This window comes from Chlamydomonas reinhardtii, chromosome 10, assembly GCF_000002595.2.
Source record: "Chlamydomonas reinhardtii strain CC-503 cw92 mt+ chromosome 10, whole genome shotgun sequence".
In the NCBI taxonomy this organism is placed as follows: Eukaryota; Viridiplantae; Chlorophyta; class Chlorophyceae; order Chlamydomonadales; family Chlamydomonadaceae; genus Chlamydomonas; species Chlamydomonas reinhardtii.
Genome location: NC_057013.1, coordinates 3,219,866 through 3,233,746, shown reverse-complemented (window position 1 = coordinate 3,233,746; position 13,881 = coordinate 3,219,866). Strand labels below are relative to the sequence as shown.

The window sequence follows — 13,881 nt, the reverse complement described above, 5'->3', positions numbered from 1 at the left end:
CAGGTTTTAATGAGCGGTGGACTTGTTTGCGTCTACGTCTTCTACCAAATATCCTGATAAAACATTCATATGCGCACCAGTGAGCGGTCGCTGCTGCTAGAAGGCCTGGCCTTTGTTTTTGCAGCTGTTTTGCTATTTCTGCTCATGAATTATAGGTACGGCAGCTCCTGGTGGCCCAAGCAGATGACGTAAAAAAACCTGCTGCTTACAGCGAAGCACGCGGGTGTCCATGCGGCCGACAACAGTCAGCGGACCCTTCGTAGTTTGATGACGCGTACAGGTGGGCTTGCATGCAACCATTATGGGATGGACTTCCAACGCTTCGTGTGCCTCTAGTTTGGGCGCCGTCGGTGGCACTGTCGGCTGGGCAAGGGGACAAGTCGTGTCCCGACGACTGGCCAATAGCCCCCGTCATTATCAACGCCGTTCGCATGGTTTCTGGGTGCAGGTGGCGCCTAGCAGCCCAAAAACTTCGCTGCCACCATGCTAGGCAGGACAGCGGTCCGCGCCGCCCGCGGCGGGCCCTGCAGCCCACCCGGCGTCGGCGCCGCCGCGGCAGCGGCCCCAGGCCTCGCAACGCTGCGGGCGGGCCGAGTGCGCGGCACGGTGCTCCTCGCGCTGTCCCCCTCTCAACTCGTGGCAGTGCTGCGGCACGTCAGCGCCGCCAGCAGCGGCGGCGCGGTTGGGGGTCGGCGGCAGGTGGTCGTGTGGGCCGCCGCTGCTAGCAGCAGCCGCAGCGCCAGCGGCGGCGGCAAGGGTGCGGGGGCAGTCGTGGAGAGCGGCCGTGCGCACCGCGGCCCTGGGAGTCGGGCTTCCAACCCCGGGCAGCCGGTGGTGGTGGTGGTGGAGTCTCCCACCAAGGCCAAGAAGATCCAGGGCTTTCTGGGGGACAAGTACAAGGTGTGTGTGTGGGGGGGGGGCGGCGGTGCGGGATGGTGTCGGATGTCCGCGCGGTAGTACGGGAGGTCGGGAGCGCTTAGGGACGCCGTAGCCCCAAGTAGCTAGGAGTCTCACGAGTGTCCGTCGCCCCTCCTACCCGCTTTCAAGGGTCCCGCCCATGCTCCATGTCATCATGTGGCGGGACTGCCTTGGCGGTGCCAGGGCTCAGCACTGCCAACCGCCACGGCCACTCGTGTGCCTGCCCCCGCACCAGCACTTCACACGGCCTCGCGCATCCCATCTACCCCTACACACCCCTACACACCCCTACACACCCCTACACACCCCTACACACCCCTACACACCCCTACACACACGCACACACACATACTTCAACACACGTGGCCTGCAGGTCCTGGCCAGCTATGGCCACGTGCGCGACCTGCCGCCCAAGGCCGGCTCCGTGCGCCCGCCGCCGCCCGCCGCCGACACACCTGGGGATTCAGCCTCCACTGCGGACCCTGCAGCCTCCGCTACGGACCCTGCAGCTGCTGGCTCGGAGGCTGCTGCTGCTGGTGTTGCGGGTGAGGAGGAGGACTGGTACCTGGACTGGCAGGTGCTGGATGTGGCCCGGCCGCGTATGGCCGAGATCGCGGGCGCCGCCACGGGGGCGCCGCTGCTGGTGCTGGCCACAGACCCGGACCGCGAGGGCGAGGCCATCAGCTGGCACATCAGCCAGGAGCTGGAGGTGGGCGGGGGTGGTTGGCGGCGGCGGCGGCGGACCTGTGGGCGGCAGCTGTGCATTTAGGAGAGGAGCACGATCAGGGATCCTTACCCGCACCATACCATACCGTCTCACCTCGTGTGCGTTCACTGTGCGGTTGCTGTGCGTGTGTGTACTATGTGTGTACGTGTGCCGCTTGCAGAAGCGCGGTGTTCTGCGCAAGGTGGGCGGCGTGCAGCGCATCACCTTCACCGAGATCACCAAGTCGGCAGTCACCAACGCGCTGGCGGCGGGGCGGCAGGTGCGCGCCGCCCCGCCTTGCGTCCCTGCCTTGGCGCACGTGCCTGGGCTCTTTCACTGCCGCCGCTGCCCTTCCCTCCCTTGACCTTACTCTCCGCAGCATTGCCACACTTGTGTTCCGCCAGCCCACCGTCAGTCTGGTCACACCATGCCGCACACGCCGCACACGCCGCACAGGTCAGCCAGCCGCTGGTGGACGCCTACCGCGCCCGCCGCGCCCTGGACTACCTGGTGGGGTTCCAGCTGTCGCCCGTGCTGTGGAGGAAGCTGCCGGGGGCGCGCAGCGCGGGTGGGTCCAGGGGCTGCGGGATGGGTGGTCTCAGGGCGGCTGGCACTGCTGGGGCCGGGTTCGGGGCCGTCGGGCAGGTGCTGCTGGCTGGTGGCAACGTGCAAGGGCCGTGCTAGCTTGTTTAGTTGGTCGCTCTCCAGGTCGATGCTGTACTAGTTGCGCCATGACGCCGGCAACTTGCCTGCTCCACGCTCCCTTTCCTTTCCCCTCCGCCCCGCCAGGCCGCGTGCAGTCAGTGGCCCTGCGCCTGGTGTGCGAGCGGGAGGCCGCCATCGAGGCCTTCAACCCGCTGGCCTACTGGTCCATTGCCGCAATGCTGGCGCCGCCAGTGGCGGCAGCCGGGGCTACTCCGGCGGGCGCCGCCGGCAAGAGCCGCGGTGCTGCGGCTGCGGCTGCCGCTGCGGCGGCTGGGCCGACGGCGGCGCTGATCCGGTCTCGGCTGACTCATGCGGACGGGCGGCGGCTGGGCGGCATGGACATACGCAGCCAGGCGGAGGCGGAGGAGCTCGCGAGGAGGATACAGGTGGGTGTGAGCGTGTGTGGGTGTATGCAATGCGGGCCGCTCCGCTTGTGGGCTGGTCAATGGCACTGTCGAGCCCAGCGGCCGTCATGAAGGAAGGAAGGCTGTGCACTCACGTTGTGGCAAGGCATCCCGGGTGCATCCCGGCATCCCGGGTGCAACGTCTGGCCAAACACCGTCACTGCCGAGCTGGACCGCATTGTTGAATGTGTGTATGCGTGTGTATTAAAGATCACAAGGAAAACATAGCGCAAAGACAGTGTATGCGATGTGTGTGTATATGTACGATATGTGTGTATATGTCAACTGCGCTGCAGTCCGGCCCGGTGACTGTGGCGCGCGTGGTGGTGCGGCAGCAGCAGCGGCACCCGGGCGCGCCCTTCACCACCTCCACACTGCAGCAGGAGGCCAGCCGCCGACTGGGCTTCAGCGCGGCACGCACCATGCGGGTGGCGCAGCAGCTCTACGAGGGCGCAGGTGTGTGTGCGTGTGGGTGGGTGTGGGCGCAGGTGTGTGTGTGTGGGTGACATCCATGATTAATCAAGAAGTGAAGGCGTAGCCAGGTACAGTAGCACAGTAGACGTGTTGGTACCGATGTCCGTGAAGTCCGGCGGCCAGCTCCAGCGCGTGGTGGTGGTGGGGGGGCGCAGGTGTGTGCGTGTGTGTGTGTGTGGGGGGGGGGGGCATTGGGGTGTTGGCATGGGCCAGGGCCAGGACGGGAGCCAGGGCCCAGGGGCACTGGATGACTGGAGCTTGCAAGTGGGTGGATATGTGAGCTCAGACGCACACACACATACACACACACACACGTCTGGGCGGGCTTCGTTTTTTTAACACACACACACACACACGCCCCCAACGCCTCTCCCCATCCGCGCACACGGCCAGGCACGGGCGAGGGCCTGATCACCTACATGCGCACGGACGGCGTGTCCATCAGCGCCGAGGCGGTGGCCGAGCTGCGGGCCGCCAACGCAGCCATGTTCGGGCGCGGCTGCGTGCCGCCGCAGCCCAGGTGGGTGGCTGACTGGGTGGGTGGCTGACTGGGAGAGTGGCTGACTGGGTGGGTGGCGGACTGGGTGGGCGGGCAGCGGCATGAGCACAGGAGCGGCACGCGGCGGCGCAAGGAAAGGTGGAGCTAGGTCTAGGAGCGGCGCGCGCATCTCCGCCTCACCCTGGCGACAAACCCGCCACCGCCCGCCCCACGCCCGCCCATGCCCTCAACACCCCCACCCGCCCGCTGCAGGCAGTACAAGAGCCGCGCCAAGAACGCGCAGGAGGCGCACGAGGCCATCCGGCCCACGCGCCCCGCCGCCGTGACCCCCTCCAGCCTGCCGGCCGCACTGGATCCGGACCAGGCGGCGCTGTACGACCTCATCTGGCGCCGCGCCGTGGCCTCGCAGATGACCAGCGCGGCGTACGACGTGGTGGGGGGGTGACACGTGGCTGGGGTAGGGGGCTGGTGGTGGTGGTGGTGGTGGTGGCGGTGATGGTGGGTGCTGGGGAAGGGGGCTGTGGGTGGTGCGGGAGCGGGAGCGGGTGCGCGTGCGGATGCTGGAAGTCGGCAGGCCCGCCGTGTTAGCGCCTATCGTGTGCCCAAACGACTTCCCTCCTCCGGGAATACGATTCAGATGCCACAATGGCACGTACGGTGTTGTGTACTTGCAGGTGAGCGTGGAGTTTGAGGCGGACGGCGGGCGGCTGGGTCTGCGCGCCTCGGGCCGTGTGCTGCGCGACCCGGGCTACCTGCGCGCCTACAACGACGACGAGCCGGCGGAGGGCGAGGAGCCGGCGCCGGAGGCGGAGGCGGCAGGCGGCGGCGAGGATGAGGGCGCGGCGGCGCGGGAGAACCAGGGGCTGGCGGCACAGCAGCTGCTGGCGCTGCAGGTGTGTGGGGCTGGGCGGGCGGGCGGATACACGGTAGGTTGTTGTCGGCCCCAGCCCAACAAGTACCGGTACATCCCAAAGCGTCATGCAGGACCCGCAAGAGGGGGCGCTCCGGGGCTGGTGGATGTGCGACAGTTGGCGCAACGCCGCGCCAGAACCCAGCAGCTCGCATTTTGTTTGCTACTCAGCCGCCCTGCCCTCCTCCGCCTTACCCCCATGTGCTCGCAGCCCGGGGCGCGGCTGCCGTGCAGCTCTGTGGCTCCCATGCAGCACGCCACCCGGCCGCCGCCGCGCTTCACGGAGGCCAGCCTGGTGCGGGCGCTGGAGGAGCGCGGCATCGGGCGGCCCTCCACCTACGCGCCCATCATGACGCTGCTGCAGGTGCGCGGGGCTGGGGGGGGGGGACCCGGTGACGGTGCCGCGGGGCGTGGGGCGTGGCGTGGCGGGCTGTGGCATGGCATGGCGTGGCGTGGCGTGGGTGCACACGTGTTTGTGCCTGTTGTACTGTACCAACAGTACAGGCGGTACAGGCAGGACCAGCGGCTTGCCCGTGCAGCCGCGGGTTTGCGGGCCCGCCGCCAGAGCTGCCCAACCTCCCGTCTTTGCATGCTCTTATCTTGCCTCTCAACTACGCGCCGCACCAGCCACACCAGCCGCCTGCACGTGCTCACGCCACCACCACCGCCACTGCACGTGCTCACGCCACCACCACCGCCACCACCGCCACTGCACGTGCTCACGCCACTACCACCACCACCACCACCACCACTGCACGCTGGCGCCACAGGACCGCGGCTACGTGTGTCGCGAGGGGCGGGCGCTGCTGCCCACCAGCCTGGGCCGCGTGCTGACGTCCTTCCTGGAGCACTACTTCGCCACGTGGGTGGACTACGACTTCACGTCCGACATGGAAGGACGGCTGGACGACGTCGCGAGTGAGCCGGGGAGCGGCGGCGGGGTGTGGGGCTTGATGCCATGACAGCGGTAACCAGCAGGAGGCACGAAGATGCAGCGGGTCAGGCGGTGGGATGCGCACGGTGCCGTTGCGGCGGCGGCGCTGTGTCCGCGGACCTGGGAGTGCACGGCAGCAGCTACGTGTGGCCAGCCCGCCAGGGCACACGGCCACGAGCGCCCGCCTCCCTGCCCGCTCCTCCCCCTGCCCACTCCCGCCCACCTCGGTGCATACACAGGCGGCAAGGCGGCGTGGCGGCGTGTGTTGAGCGCCTTCTGGGGCCCCTTCCAGGCCGCGGTGGGCTCCATGGCAGCAATCCGCACCACCCAGGTATACGACATGCTGGACGCCGCCCTGGACGCCTACCTCTTCCCCAAGCCGCCCGCGCTGCTGACCGCGCCCTCATCCTCGGCAGCCCCCACCACCGCCCCCACCACCACCACCACCATTGATGTGACCCCCAGCCGCGTGGTCAGCGTGCGGGGCTCCAGCGCTAGATCCGCCGCTGCGTCCTCGTCAGGGATGGCGGCCCCGCCGGACGCAGCGGGGGCGCCAGGGGCAGCGGCAGGGCCGGCGCCTCAACGCGACCCGCGGCGGTGTCCCAAGTGCGGCGTGGGGCGGCTGGTGCTCAAGCCGTCCCGGTACGGCGGTTTCATTGGCTGCAGCAATTTCGCGGATGAGGCGCTGCAGTGCGACTTCGCCCGCCCGCTGCTGCCCGTGGCCGCCGCTGAGGGTGCGTTGGTTGTTTGCCTTGCGTGCGTTGCTTTGTGTGCGGCCGCCGCCGCGGGGTGGGATGCTGGGCTGCCAGTCATTGGGTCCAGAGGATGTTGACATACGCTACCCAGCGCCACATGAGCCCCACGCCCCTGCGCCCCCTGCATACCGGTACCGCACACACACACAGCGGCCCACGCACGCTGCACACAGGCTCCACCGGAAGCGAGTCGGAGGGCGCGGACGGCGGCAGCTGCGTGCCCTTCAACGCCACGGAGCGACTGCTGGGCTCCCACCCCGACACCGGCCAGCCCGTGTACGTGCGCCTGGGACCGTACGGGCTGTACGTGCAGGCGGGAGACGCGCCCAAGAAGGAGCCCAAGAAGAAGAAGACGGTTGGTGGGAAGGCGGCCAAGCCCAAGGGCGCGGCAGCCAAGGGGGGCGCGAAGCGGAAGAAGGCAGCGGCCGTGGAGGAGGACGCTGCGGTGCCGGAGGCGGAGCTGGAGGTTGCAGGGGAGGCGGCGGTGACGAGCACAAGCGATGTGGAGGCGCTTGCGGGGCCACCGGTGAAGCGCGCCGCGATCCCCAAGGCCAAGGTAAGCGCGCTGCGGCAGCTGCCGGCTGGGTTTGTGTATGGGCTTGCAAGGTGCTGTCCTTCATCCCTGCCTAAGTTGCCGCCGTCTCGGCCATACCAAGTCTTCAGCCTCCGATGCTCGCCGCCGCTATCCCCCCATATGCGCTTGTGTGCATGTGTCGCCACAGGGCTTTACCATCCAGTCGGTGACGCTGGAGGCGGCTCTGGCGCTGCTGGCGTTGCCGCGCACGCTGGGGCTGCACCCTGGGGACGGGCAGCCGGTGGTGGCCAACACGGGGCCGTTTGGGCCGTACGTGGCGCACGACGGCGTGTCGGCCAGCTTGGGCAAGCGCGCCACGCCGCAGGTGTGGGCGGGTGGATGGGTGGGGAGGCCGTATGGGTATGGGCACGGCGTGGGTACAGGCTGCGCCAGATCGCCTCGGAGTCTTCCTGCGGAATGGCCGCGGCGCGCTGCAGCTGTTCCGCGGGACATGTGCTGGGGGCCCTGTGCTGGGGGCCATGTGCGGGGGGGGCCATGTGTGTCACCTCGCCCCCGCTTGTATGCGTGCCCGGGACCCTGCCTAAGTTTGCTCTCATCATACGCGCGGTCGTGCATGCGGCGCTCGCGGCATCGCCTGGCAGTACTTGGCATACCATATGCGTGAATGCGTAATAAACGCTCGCGTGTGTTCACATGTCAGGAGGTGGACTTGGAGACGGCGCTGGCGCTGCTTGCTGCAAAGCGGGCGCGCCAGGCGGAGCGGGAAGCCAAGGGTCTGCCGCCGCGGGGCCGCCGATTGGCCAAGCCCGCGGCTGGAGCCAAGAAGGCGACTGCCACCAGAAAGGTGGCCGGGAAGGCGTCAGGAGCAGGCTTGGAGGTGGGTGCGTGTGGCTTGGGCCATGCTGCAGCTTGTGGTTGGAAGTGAAACCGCGACTGAGTTTTCTGTACCTGGGGCCAGGGCCGCGGGTAGGAAGTCCATTCCCTGCTGTTTACACCAGCCCAAACTCAACACTGACATCGTTTCTGTTCCGGTTGCTGTTCCTTCCACTCATCCGCAAGCAGTCCTCGTCAGTAGCTGCGGGTGCCGCCCGCTCCGGCGGCTACACGGCATTCATGCGGCAGCGCTGGGCCGAGCTCAAGGCCGCAGACCCGGACGCGGTGTACCGAGAGGCGGTCAAGGGCATTGCGGCGGAGTGGCGGGCCCTGGGGCCGGAGGCGCAGGAGCGCTACGTGCAAGCAGCGGCGGCAAAGTTGGAAGCGGGCCCAGCAGCATCGGCAGCAGGTGACAAGGGGGCGGCGGTGCCTTCAGGCATGTCAGCGCCAAAGCGGGCCACACCGGCTTCTCCAAGCGCCGAGACCGCGGCCAAGGGCAGTGGGCGAGGAGGGAATCGAACCAGTAGCAAGCGGGCTCCGGCTGTTGCTGCAGGGCGGACGGCAGCTACGAAGTCAGCTGCGGCCGCGGCCACGGCCACCAGCAGAGCCAGGCCGAACCCATACATGGCGTTCTGCCGCGAGCAGCGCCCTATGCTGCAAGCCACCAACCCCGACTCCAGCCTTGGCGAGATTTCCAAGCTGCTCGGGGCGGCGTGGGGCGCGCTGTCGGATGCAGAGAAGGCGGCATACAGGTAGCTGTAGAGGCGGCATGGCGACATGATTGAATGCGGGGGGCGGGGGGTGTAGATACCAGAGCAAACGGGGGTGGCGAGTGGCTAGCTAGGTAAGGAAGGGATGCTGCTGGCGTGCGCGGTTTACCAACCAGAGGTGCATAGTCCGTAACAGGACTCGGTGGGCCGTGGGAGGATGCTGTGATGACACACGCGCTGGAGGCGGTGGCATCAGAACTCGGCTCCCTGTGCATCTTGGATTGTTGCAGCGGTGGATTCAGGAGTACGTCTGTCAGGCTGTAATCCGTGCTGCTGCACCATGCTCATGCGGCCACATCGTCTCCGGCATGCGATGTTGGGGCTGCTTTATGTGGTCCTCCCAACCGCGTGTTCAGCGCGTGTCATTGCTGGCGCCGCTGGGGATGCAAGTGGCAACGCTGTGTTGCGTACGGACCGCAATATCCTGTCCAAAGCATGTCAGCAGCCAGCCCAGCCAGCAGCGCACACACGGTCGGGGCTGGTCTCCTTCACAGCTTCACTCTTCAGCCACCCTGGCGCCGCCGCTCGGGCATAACCACATACGAGTGCCACCAGTGCGCCACATCCAGAAGTAGGGGCCTGCACCACTGCACAGGGTGCGCGCGCGGGCTCTTGGCACTGGTCACGCGCCGGCGTCTCAAAGGGCGGCGAGCAGTGCGTCCCACGCAGTAGGCGGACGTGTGACGGCATGCATATAGGCAGGTGTCTGGGTTTACCGCACCAGTGTTTGCGCAACAGCACTGCCCGCACAGCACGGCTCACGAACACGCTCTCCAAGTACGGTAGTGGCTGACACTCTTTCTGAGACAGTGGTCACAAAGGAGACGGAAGGGGAAATGCACAGCACCTGCCTCATGCCGCCCGACATCCATACGGTACAAACCCACACACACTGTACGGAATAGGCTTACAACCGTGCCACCCAACCCTTTGATTCCGCAGCTGCTTACGCCTAGGCTAGCCGCAACACATACCGTACGTTCTCATCCAGAGCAGATTGCATCTTTGCATGCATCAAGCCGCATCGAGCATCCAACATCGCGAAGCAAATAGAGGGGTAGCATATTATACACAAGAATACAAACAATACAAGTTGACATATAAAACTCGTTGCATCCTGCGGCTGGGAAAGCTTGCAGAGGGGAAAGCCGCCTGGCAGAACCCCCAAAGTTAATCCACCCCCCCCCCCCCCCCTACACGTTACCTGACCAAATTAACGGGAATGCAACTTGCATGCCGCATGGTGGGTGCATGCGCGCATGGCATGGCGCCCGCAGACCCCACAAACAACGACCACCCTACTCTTCCACCCGTCTGCGGTGCGCCAGACGTTGAATTTGAGGGAAAGCTTGCCACTTCCATCGCCGCTTCTGCTGACGGCGGGCGTTCAATGGTAAGCCGTCCTTGAGGGACATGGATGGCATGACTCATCATATTGTACAGCTAATCACGCTGCCATACTGCACATGCATCTTTCTTAGTCAATTACAAACAAGAGTCACGAATTCCTTTCAGTGCATTGGCATGTCAAACTGTCGACATGCTCCGTCGCTCCGCTTTCCATGCGCATTTCTGGTGGCTTCATACCTTGCAGCTTGCGTCGGCTGCAACCATCGCCACTGTTTCCTGACGTGGAGGCACCATGCCGTGCCCTGCATCCTCGTTTGACGACAGCTCATCTTTGGAGGAGGTTGATGAGTCCTTGCCGCTCTCTGTAGACAGGTGGTGCACACATGCATAACGAGCGGTGAAGCAAGCTCGTGGCGTGACTTCAATGTTGCTGTACGGAGTGCAAGCGCAAAATGCACACGCATACCCTGCTGCGCGGCGCTCCTTCTGCATGTCCGTCTGTGCGCTGTTGAGGGTGAGATAAGTATACACACGGGCGCTCGTGGCGCAGCAAGAACCCGAGCGCGGCGCGTCTGCTGTGATGGTTGCGGTACTTACTGTCAGCAGCCATCATTTTGCCCTCCAGCTCGGGGACATGCAGGCTGTTGTTGGTGCATGTGGCGGTGGACGTGTCCTTTGGGATGATGAGGTTGAGGATGAGCGCCACCACCGCGCCCAGGGTGAAGGAGGTGGAGATGACCAGGATGATGGCGTCACGCAGGCCGCGCAGGCCGGGCGACATGCCGGGCGTGACGGGCCACAGGTTGAGCGTGGCCCACTGCGGGACCAGCTCCACGCCAAACGCCAGCGCCAATGAGCACGCCAGGATGAAGCGCGAGCGGCGCGTGAGGGGATCACCGTTGATGATAATCTTAATGCCCGAGGCAATGACGTTGGCGAACAGGACTGCGGGTACGGGGCATCGGGGCAAATGGTACATGAGGTTTAGACACATACAATATCAGGCTGCTCTGGGCTTTGGCACGCTCCGTTTCGAAAGTCCAAACCCACTCACGCTGTCAGCAGCCGCCCCTCCCTGCAGCCGCTGGGTCCTGTGCAAATGCCCCTGTCCCGCCCCGCTCACAAGTGGTCATGCCGCCCAGCACACACTCCGGGATGGTGGTGATCCAGGCGCCCACCTTGCCTGCGGGGCCAGAAGCGGCGTGGCTTTCGTAAGACAAGACCACAAACTTTGGGTGACACGCAGATGCAAAAGAACGATGCGCGGCCCTCTTTCTTGCGCGCGTGTCCCAAAGCTAGCCATGCAGGCCCGGCCCCGTCACTCACCCAGGACACCCAGCAGGAACAGCCAGAACGCAGCAGCAAAGCCGGCCTGACGAGCGGCCACATTGGTCAGAGAAATGACGCCGTTGTTCTGAGCGAACGTGGTCAGGGGCAGCGAGGTGGCCAGGGCGGAGAAGATGCCGCTGATGCCGTCGTTCAGGAGCGCGCCCTTAATGCGCCGCGTGCCGTCCTCGGTGTTGACAAGCATGCGAGAGGCTTCCATCGTTGCGGCAGTGTCGCCCACGGTCTCAATGGAAGTGATAATGAACACAATCATGAGCGGAATAATGGCAGGTGAATAGAAACCTGTGATGCCGGGGGCAAGCACGCAGGGCATGCGGGGTGGTCAGGGCACGCCGCCGCTTGCGACCCATCCCACCAATCCCAACACTTCCAACCGTGCCACACCATGCTCCTTGTCTATCCCACGCGACATCAATCATTTCCATCCCGCACATCCATCAACCCCGCTTAAAGTCACCACCGCAAGTCACCTACTCCGCATACCGTATCACGTTCACGCACCTAGCGGGAAGGTGGTGGTCCACAGGAAGGTGATGCCGGGCGCCTGGTCAATTTTGGTGGTGATCACGTACTTCTTGCCCTGGTAGGTGGTGACAGCGGCGATGAGGTAGCCGAACAGCAGCGCCAGAATGACAGAGGCGTTGCGCATGAAGGGGCTGCCGAAGATCTCCAAGAAGATGATGGTGCTGTGAATGCGGTAGGTGGCGGGTCACGCAAATGAAGACGGTGCCGGTGAGCATGCAAGGCGCGTGAGGGGCAGGAGTTTGAAGTCTGAACCCGGTCTGTCCAACGCCCTTGCTTCTACCTCCCGTGCCGTGCGTGCCGCCCTGACTGCACCCGCCGGGCCAGCCCATGAGCCCACTCCACTCACACGAACACCAGGAAGCCCAGGCCGAGGTACTCCTGAGAGCCGAAGGGGAGGAACACCTCGGTCTTGGTGGCGTCGCCGCACTTGATGCCGGGTCCCACCCAGCACACAGTCGATTGCTGCAAGTAACTGGTGCCGTTGGGGTACTTGGCGGGCAGGAAGCAGGTCGTGGGGGCGGGCGGGTGCTGCCAGTTGTCGGCGCAGAAAGCGCCACCGCCCCAGTTCTTGAAGCCAGCGCCGATCAGGTGCACGCCAATCATCATGATGGTGATGCCGCACACGATGGGCGGGAAGATTTTCTTGATGATGCGGATGGGGAAGAAGGACAGGATGACGGGGATGATAGCGCACATAACGATGGTGCCGAGGAACATGCCGTACGCCTCCTCAAAGGTGTGGCCCTTCTCCTTCATGAGCTGTCCAATGACGGAGGTGGCGATGGGCACGGTGGTGAAGGACACGCCCATGCAGGACAGGATGCCGGCCCCGAACTGGAAGTCGGTTTTCCAGATGCGCACGCCAAGCACTTGGAAAAAGGTCATGATGCCCGTGACAATGAGCGACGCCTGGACGAGGTCTGTATGTGCGTGTACAGGTAGCATGAGGAGCTCTAATGGTTACAGTAAAAGCGCGGTAAAGCCCGGACCGCTATGCTCGCTACCCGCAATGCAAACTTCAGCATGCACAGGCCCGCAATGCAAATGTCAGCAGCAGGCCTCTCAAACAATCACACTCACAGCGCTGGGTCTCGGCAGGGTTGCCGGACGAGTAGGGCACGGGTGGGCTGGTGCCGGGGCGTGTGCCAAAGCCAAGGTTGGAGATGAGCAGCGGCGGCGTGATGAGGCCTCCCACCATGGCCAGCGCGTGCTGCAGGCCCATGACCAGGGCCACAATGAGGCCTGTGCGCGTGTGGGGAGAAACTTGGCAACTCGCAACATGGGAAACTCGCGCTGCTGACAAACGCACGGAAATCGAAGCGCGCGCTAGGGTTCTAGCACCCGAGTTGGCAGGCAAACGAGCACATGCATAATGAGTGCGTGAAGATACGACAACGTGAATGAGCCAGGCACGCAGCGCACGTGCGCGGGACATTCAGCACTTGAGGTAGGGCGAACACCGAAGGACTCCCAAGATGCAAGACTGACCTAGGAAATCGTCCTTGCCGAAAAACCTCGGTGGTGCAACGCCTGAGGACTTCTTGAAATATGGGAACGACGGCTGCGCGACGAAACCGCGCGCGAAAAGTGAATGCATGTCAGCGCTTCTTTGCTCTTGGGCCGCACAATGCGAAGCGCACATCTTACCATGCACAGGTACTTCATGTCATAGGTCCCGACCAAGAACTCCTTCACGGACCGGTCGGTGTGGAAGGGTGCAGCCATTCGGGACTTCCAACCTGCTGCTGTCGAGCACTCAGCCGGCTCGACGTGATCGTTGTCCGCCACCATTTTGATGAGTGCACGCGTACGTATCTCGCTTGCGGTTGTGTGTTTGCGCAAGGCGTGGGTGCACAAGTATTACGTGCGGTTTCACTGAAACGAATGGTACGTACTGGAGGAATGCGATTATGCGTCTCGTCCCGCGCGCGCGCACAGTAAGACAGCATATGCATCCCTTAACGCAGAACGCTTAGCACGTCCTGGTTGACTTAGATAATGCGCGGGTTGAATCACGACTCAACCTGACACAACCCGCTAGGGTTTCGCGCCCCCGTTGGAAAGTGCTAAGTTAAGTATTTAAGTGTGAACCATGTTTCAGCGCCTATGCTTTATGCCAAGTGTGCATTAGTGCGTTACTCTTGGGCCCTAGGGTTTGGCTGTCGAACTTTGAGTT

The 13,881-nt window shown here is 64.6% G+C and overlaps 2 protein-coding genes across 2 annotated transcripts; one reads left to right on the top strand and one right to left on the bottom strand.

The window, feature by feature from the left end:
* The first annotated feature begins 78 nt into the window (after positions 1–78).
* Positions 79–8,759, top strand: CHLRE_10g442850v5 (uncharacterized protein). The gene is made up of 17 exons (XM_043066822.1): positions 79–280; positions 449–900; positions 1,292–1,627; positions 1,806–1,904; positions 2,081–2,192; positions 2,414–2,715; positions 3,030–3,189; positions 3,601–3,727; positions 3,959–4,139; positions 4,381–4,599; positions 4,828–4,980; positions 5,387–5,534; positions 5,790–6,284; positions 6,479–6,861; positions 7,028–7,204; positions 7,541–7,717; positions 7,903–8,759. The coding sequence occupies exons 2-17, from the start codon at positions 484–486 to the stop codon at positions 8,467–8,469; spliced, it is 4,053 nt and encodes a 1,350-aa protein (XP_042920219.1). The 5' UTR covers positions 79–280; positions 449–483; the 3' UTR covers positions 8,470–8,759.
* Positions 8,760–8,806: 47 nt separating this feature from the next.
* On the bottom strand, positions 8,807–13,858 carry CHLRE_10g442800v5 (uncharacterized protein). The gene is made up of 9 exons (XM_001690462.2): positions 13,353–13,858; positions 13,194–13,266; positions 12,786–12,947; positions 12,052–12,625; positions 11,682–11,866; positions 11,160–11,462; positions 10,957–11,016; positions 10,431–10,778; positions 8,807–10,195 (listed from the first exon to the last, which is right to left on the bottom strand). Exons 1-9 carry the CDS (start codon positions 13,494–13,496, stop codon positions 10,065–10,067), a joined length of 1,980 nt encoding a protein of 659 aa, XP_001690514.1. The 5' UTR covers positions 13,497–13,858; the 3' UTR covers positions 8,807–10,064.
* Positions 13,859–13,881: the final 23 nt, after the last annotated feature.

What these genes read in the sequence shown, in the direction of transcription:
- CHLRE_10g442850v5 (XM_043066822.1), top strand. Translation starts at nt 484, where the DNA reads ATGCTAGGCAGGACAGCGGTCCGCGCCGCCCGCGGCGGGCCCTGCAGC. An exon ending in AGCAGCTGCTGGCGCTGCAG is followed by an intron (nt 4,600 to 4,827) that starts GTGTGTGGGGCT and finishes ATGTGCTCGCAG; the next exon opens with CCCGGGGCGCGGCTGCCGTG. An exon ending in CGTCAGGAGCAGGCTTGGAG is followed by an intron (nt 7,718 to 7,902) that starts GTGGGTGCGTGT and finishes ATCCGCAAGCAG; the next exon opens with TCCTCGTCAGTAGCTGCGGG.
- CHLRE_10g442800v5 (XM_001690462.2), bottom strand. Translation starts at nt 13,496, where the DNA reads ATGGTGGCGGACAACGATCACGTCGAGCCGGCTGAGTGCTCGACAGCA. An exon ending in CGGCAAGGACGATTTCCTAG is followed by an intron (nt 12,948 to 13,193) that starts GTCAGTCTTGCA and finishes ACACGCGCACAG; the next exon opens with GCCTCATTGTGGCCCTGGTC. An exon ending in GACCACCACCTTCCCGCTAG is followed by an intron (nt 11,463 to 11,681) that starts GTGCGTGAACGT and finishes CCGGCATCACAG; the next exon opens with GTTTCTATTCACCTGCCATT.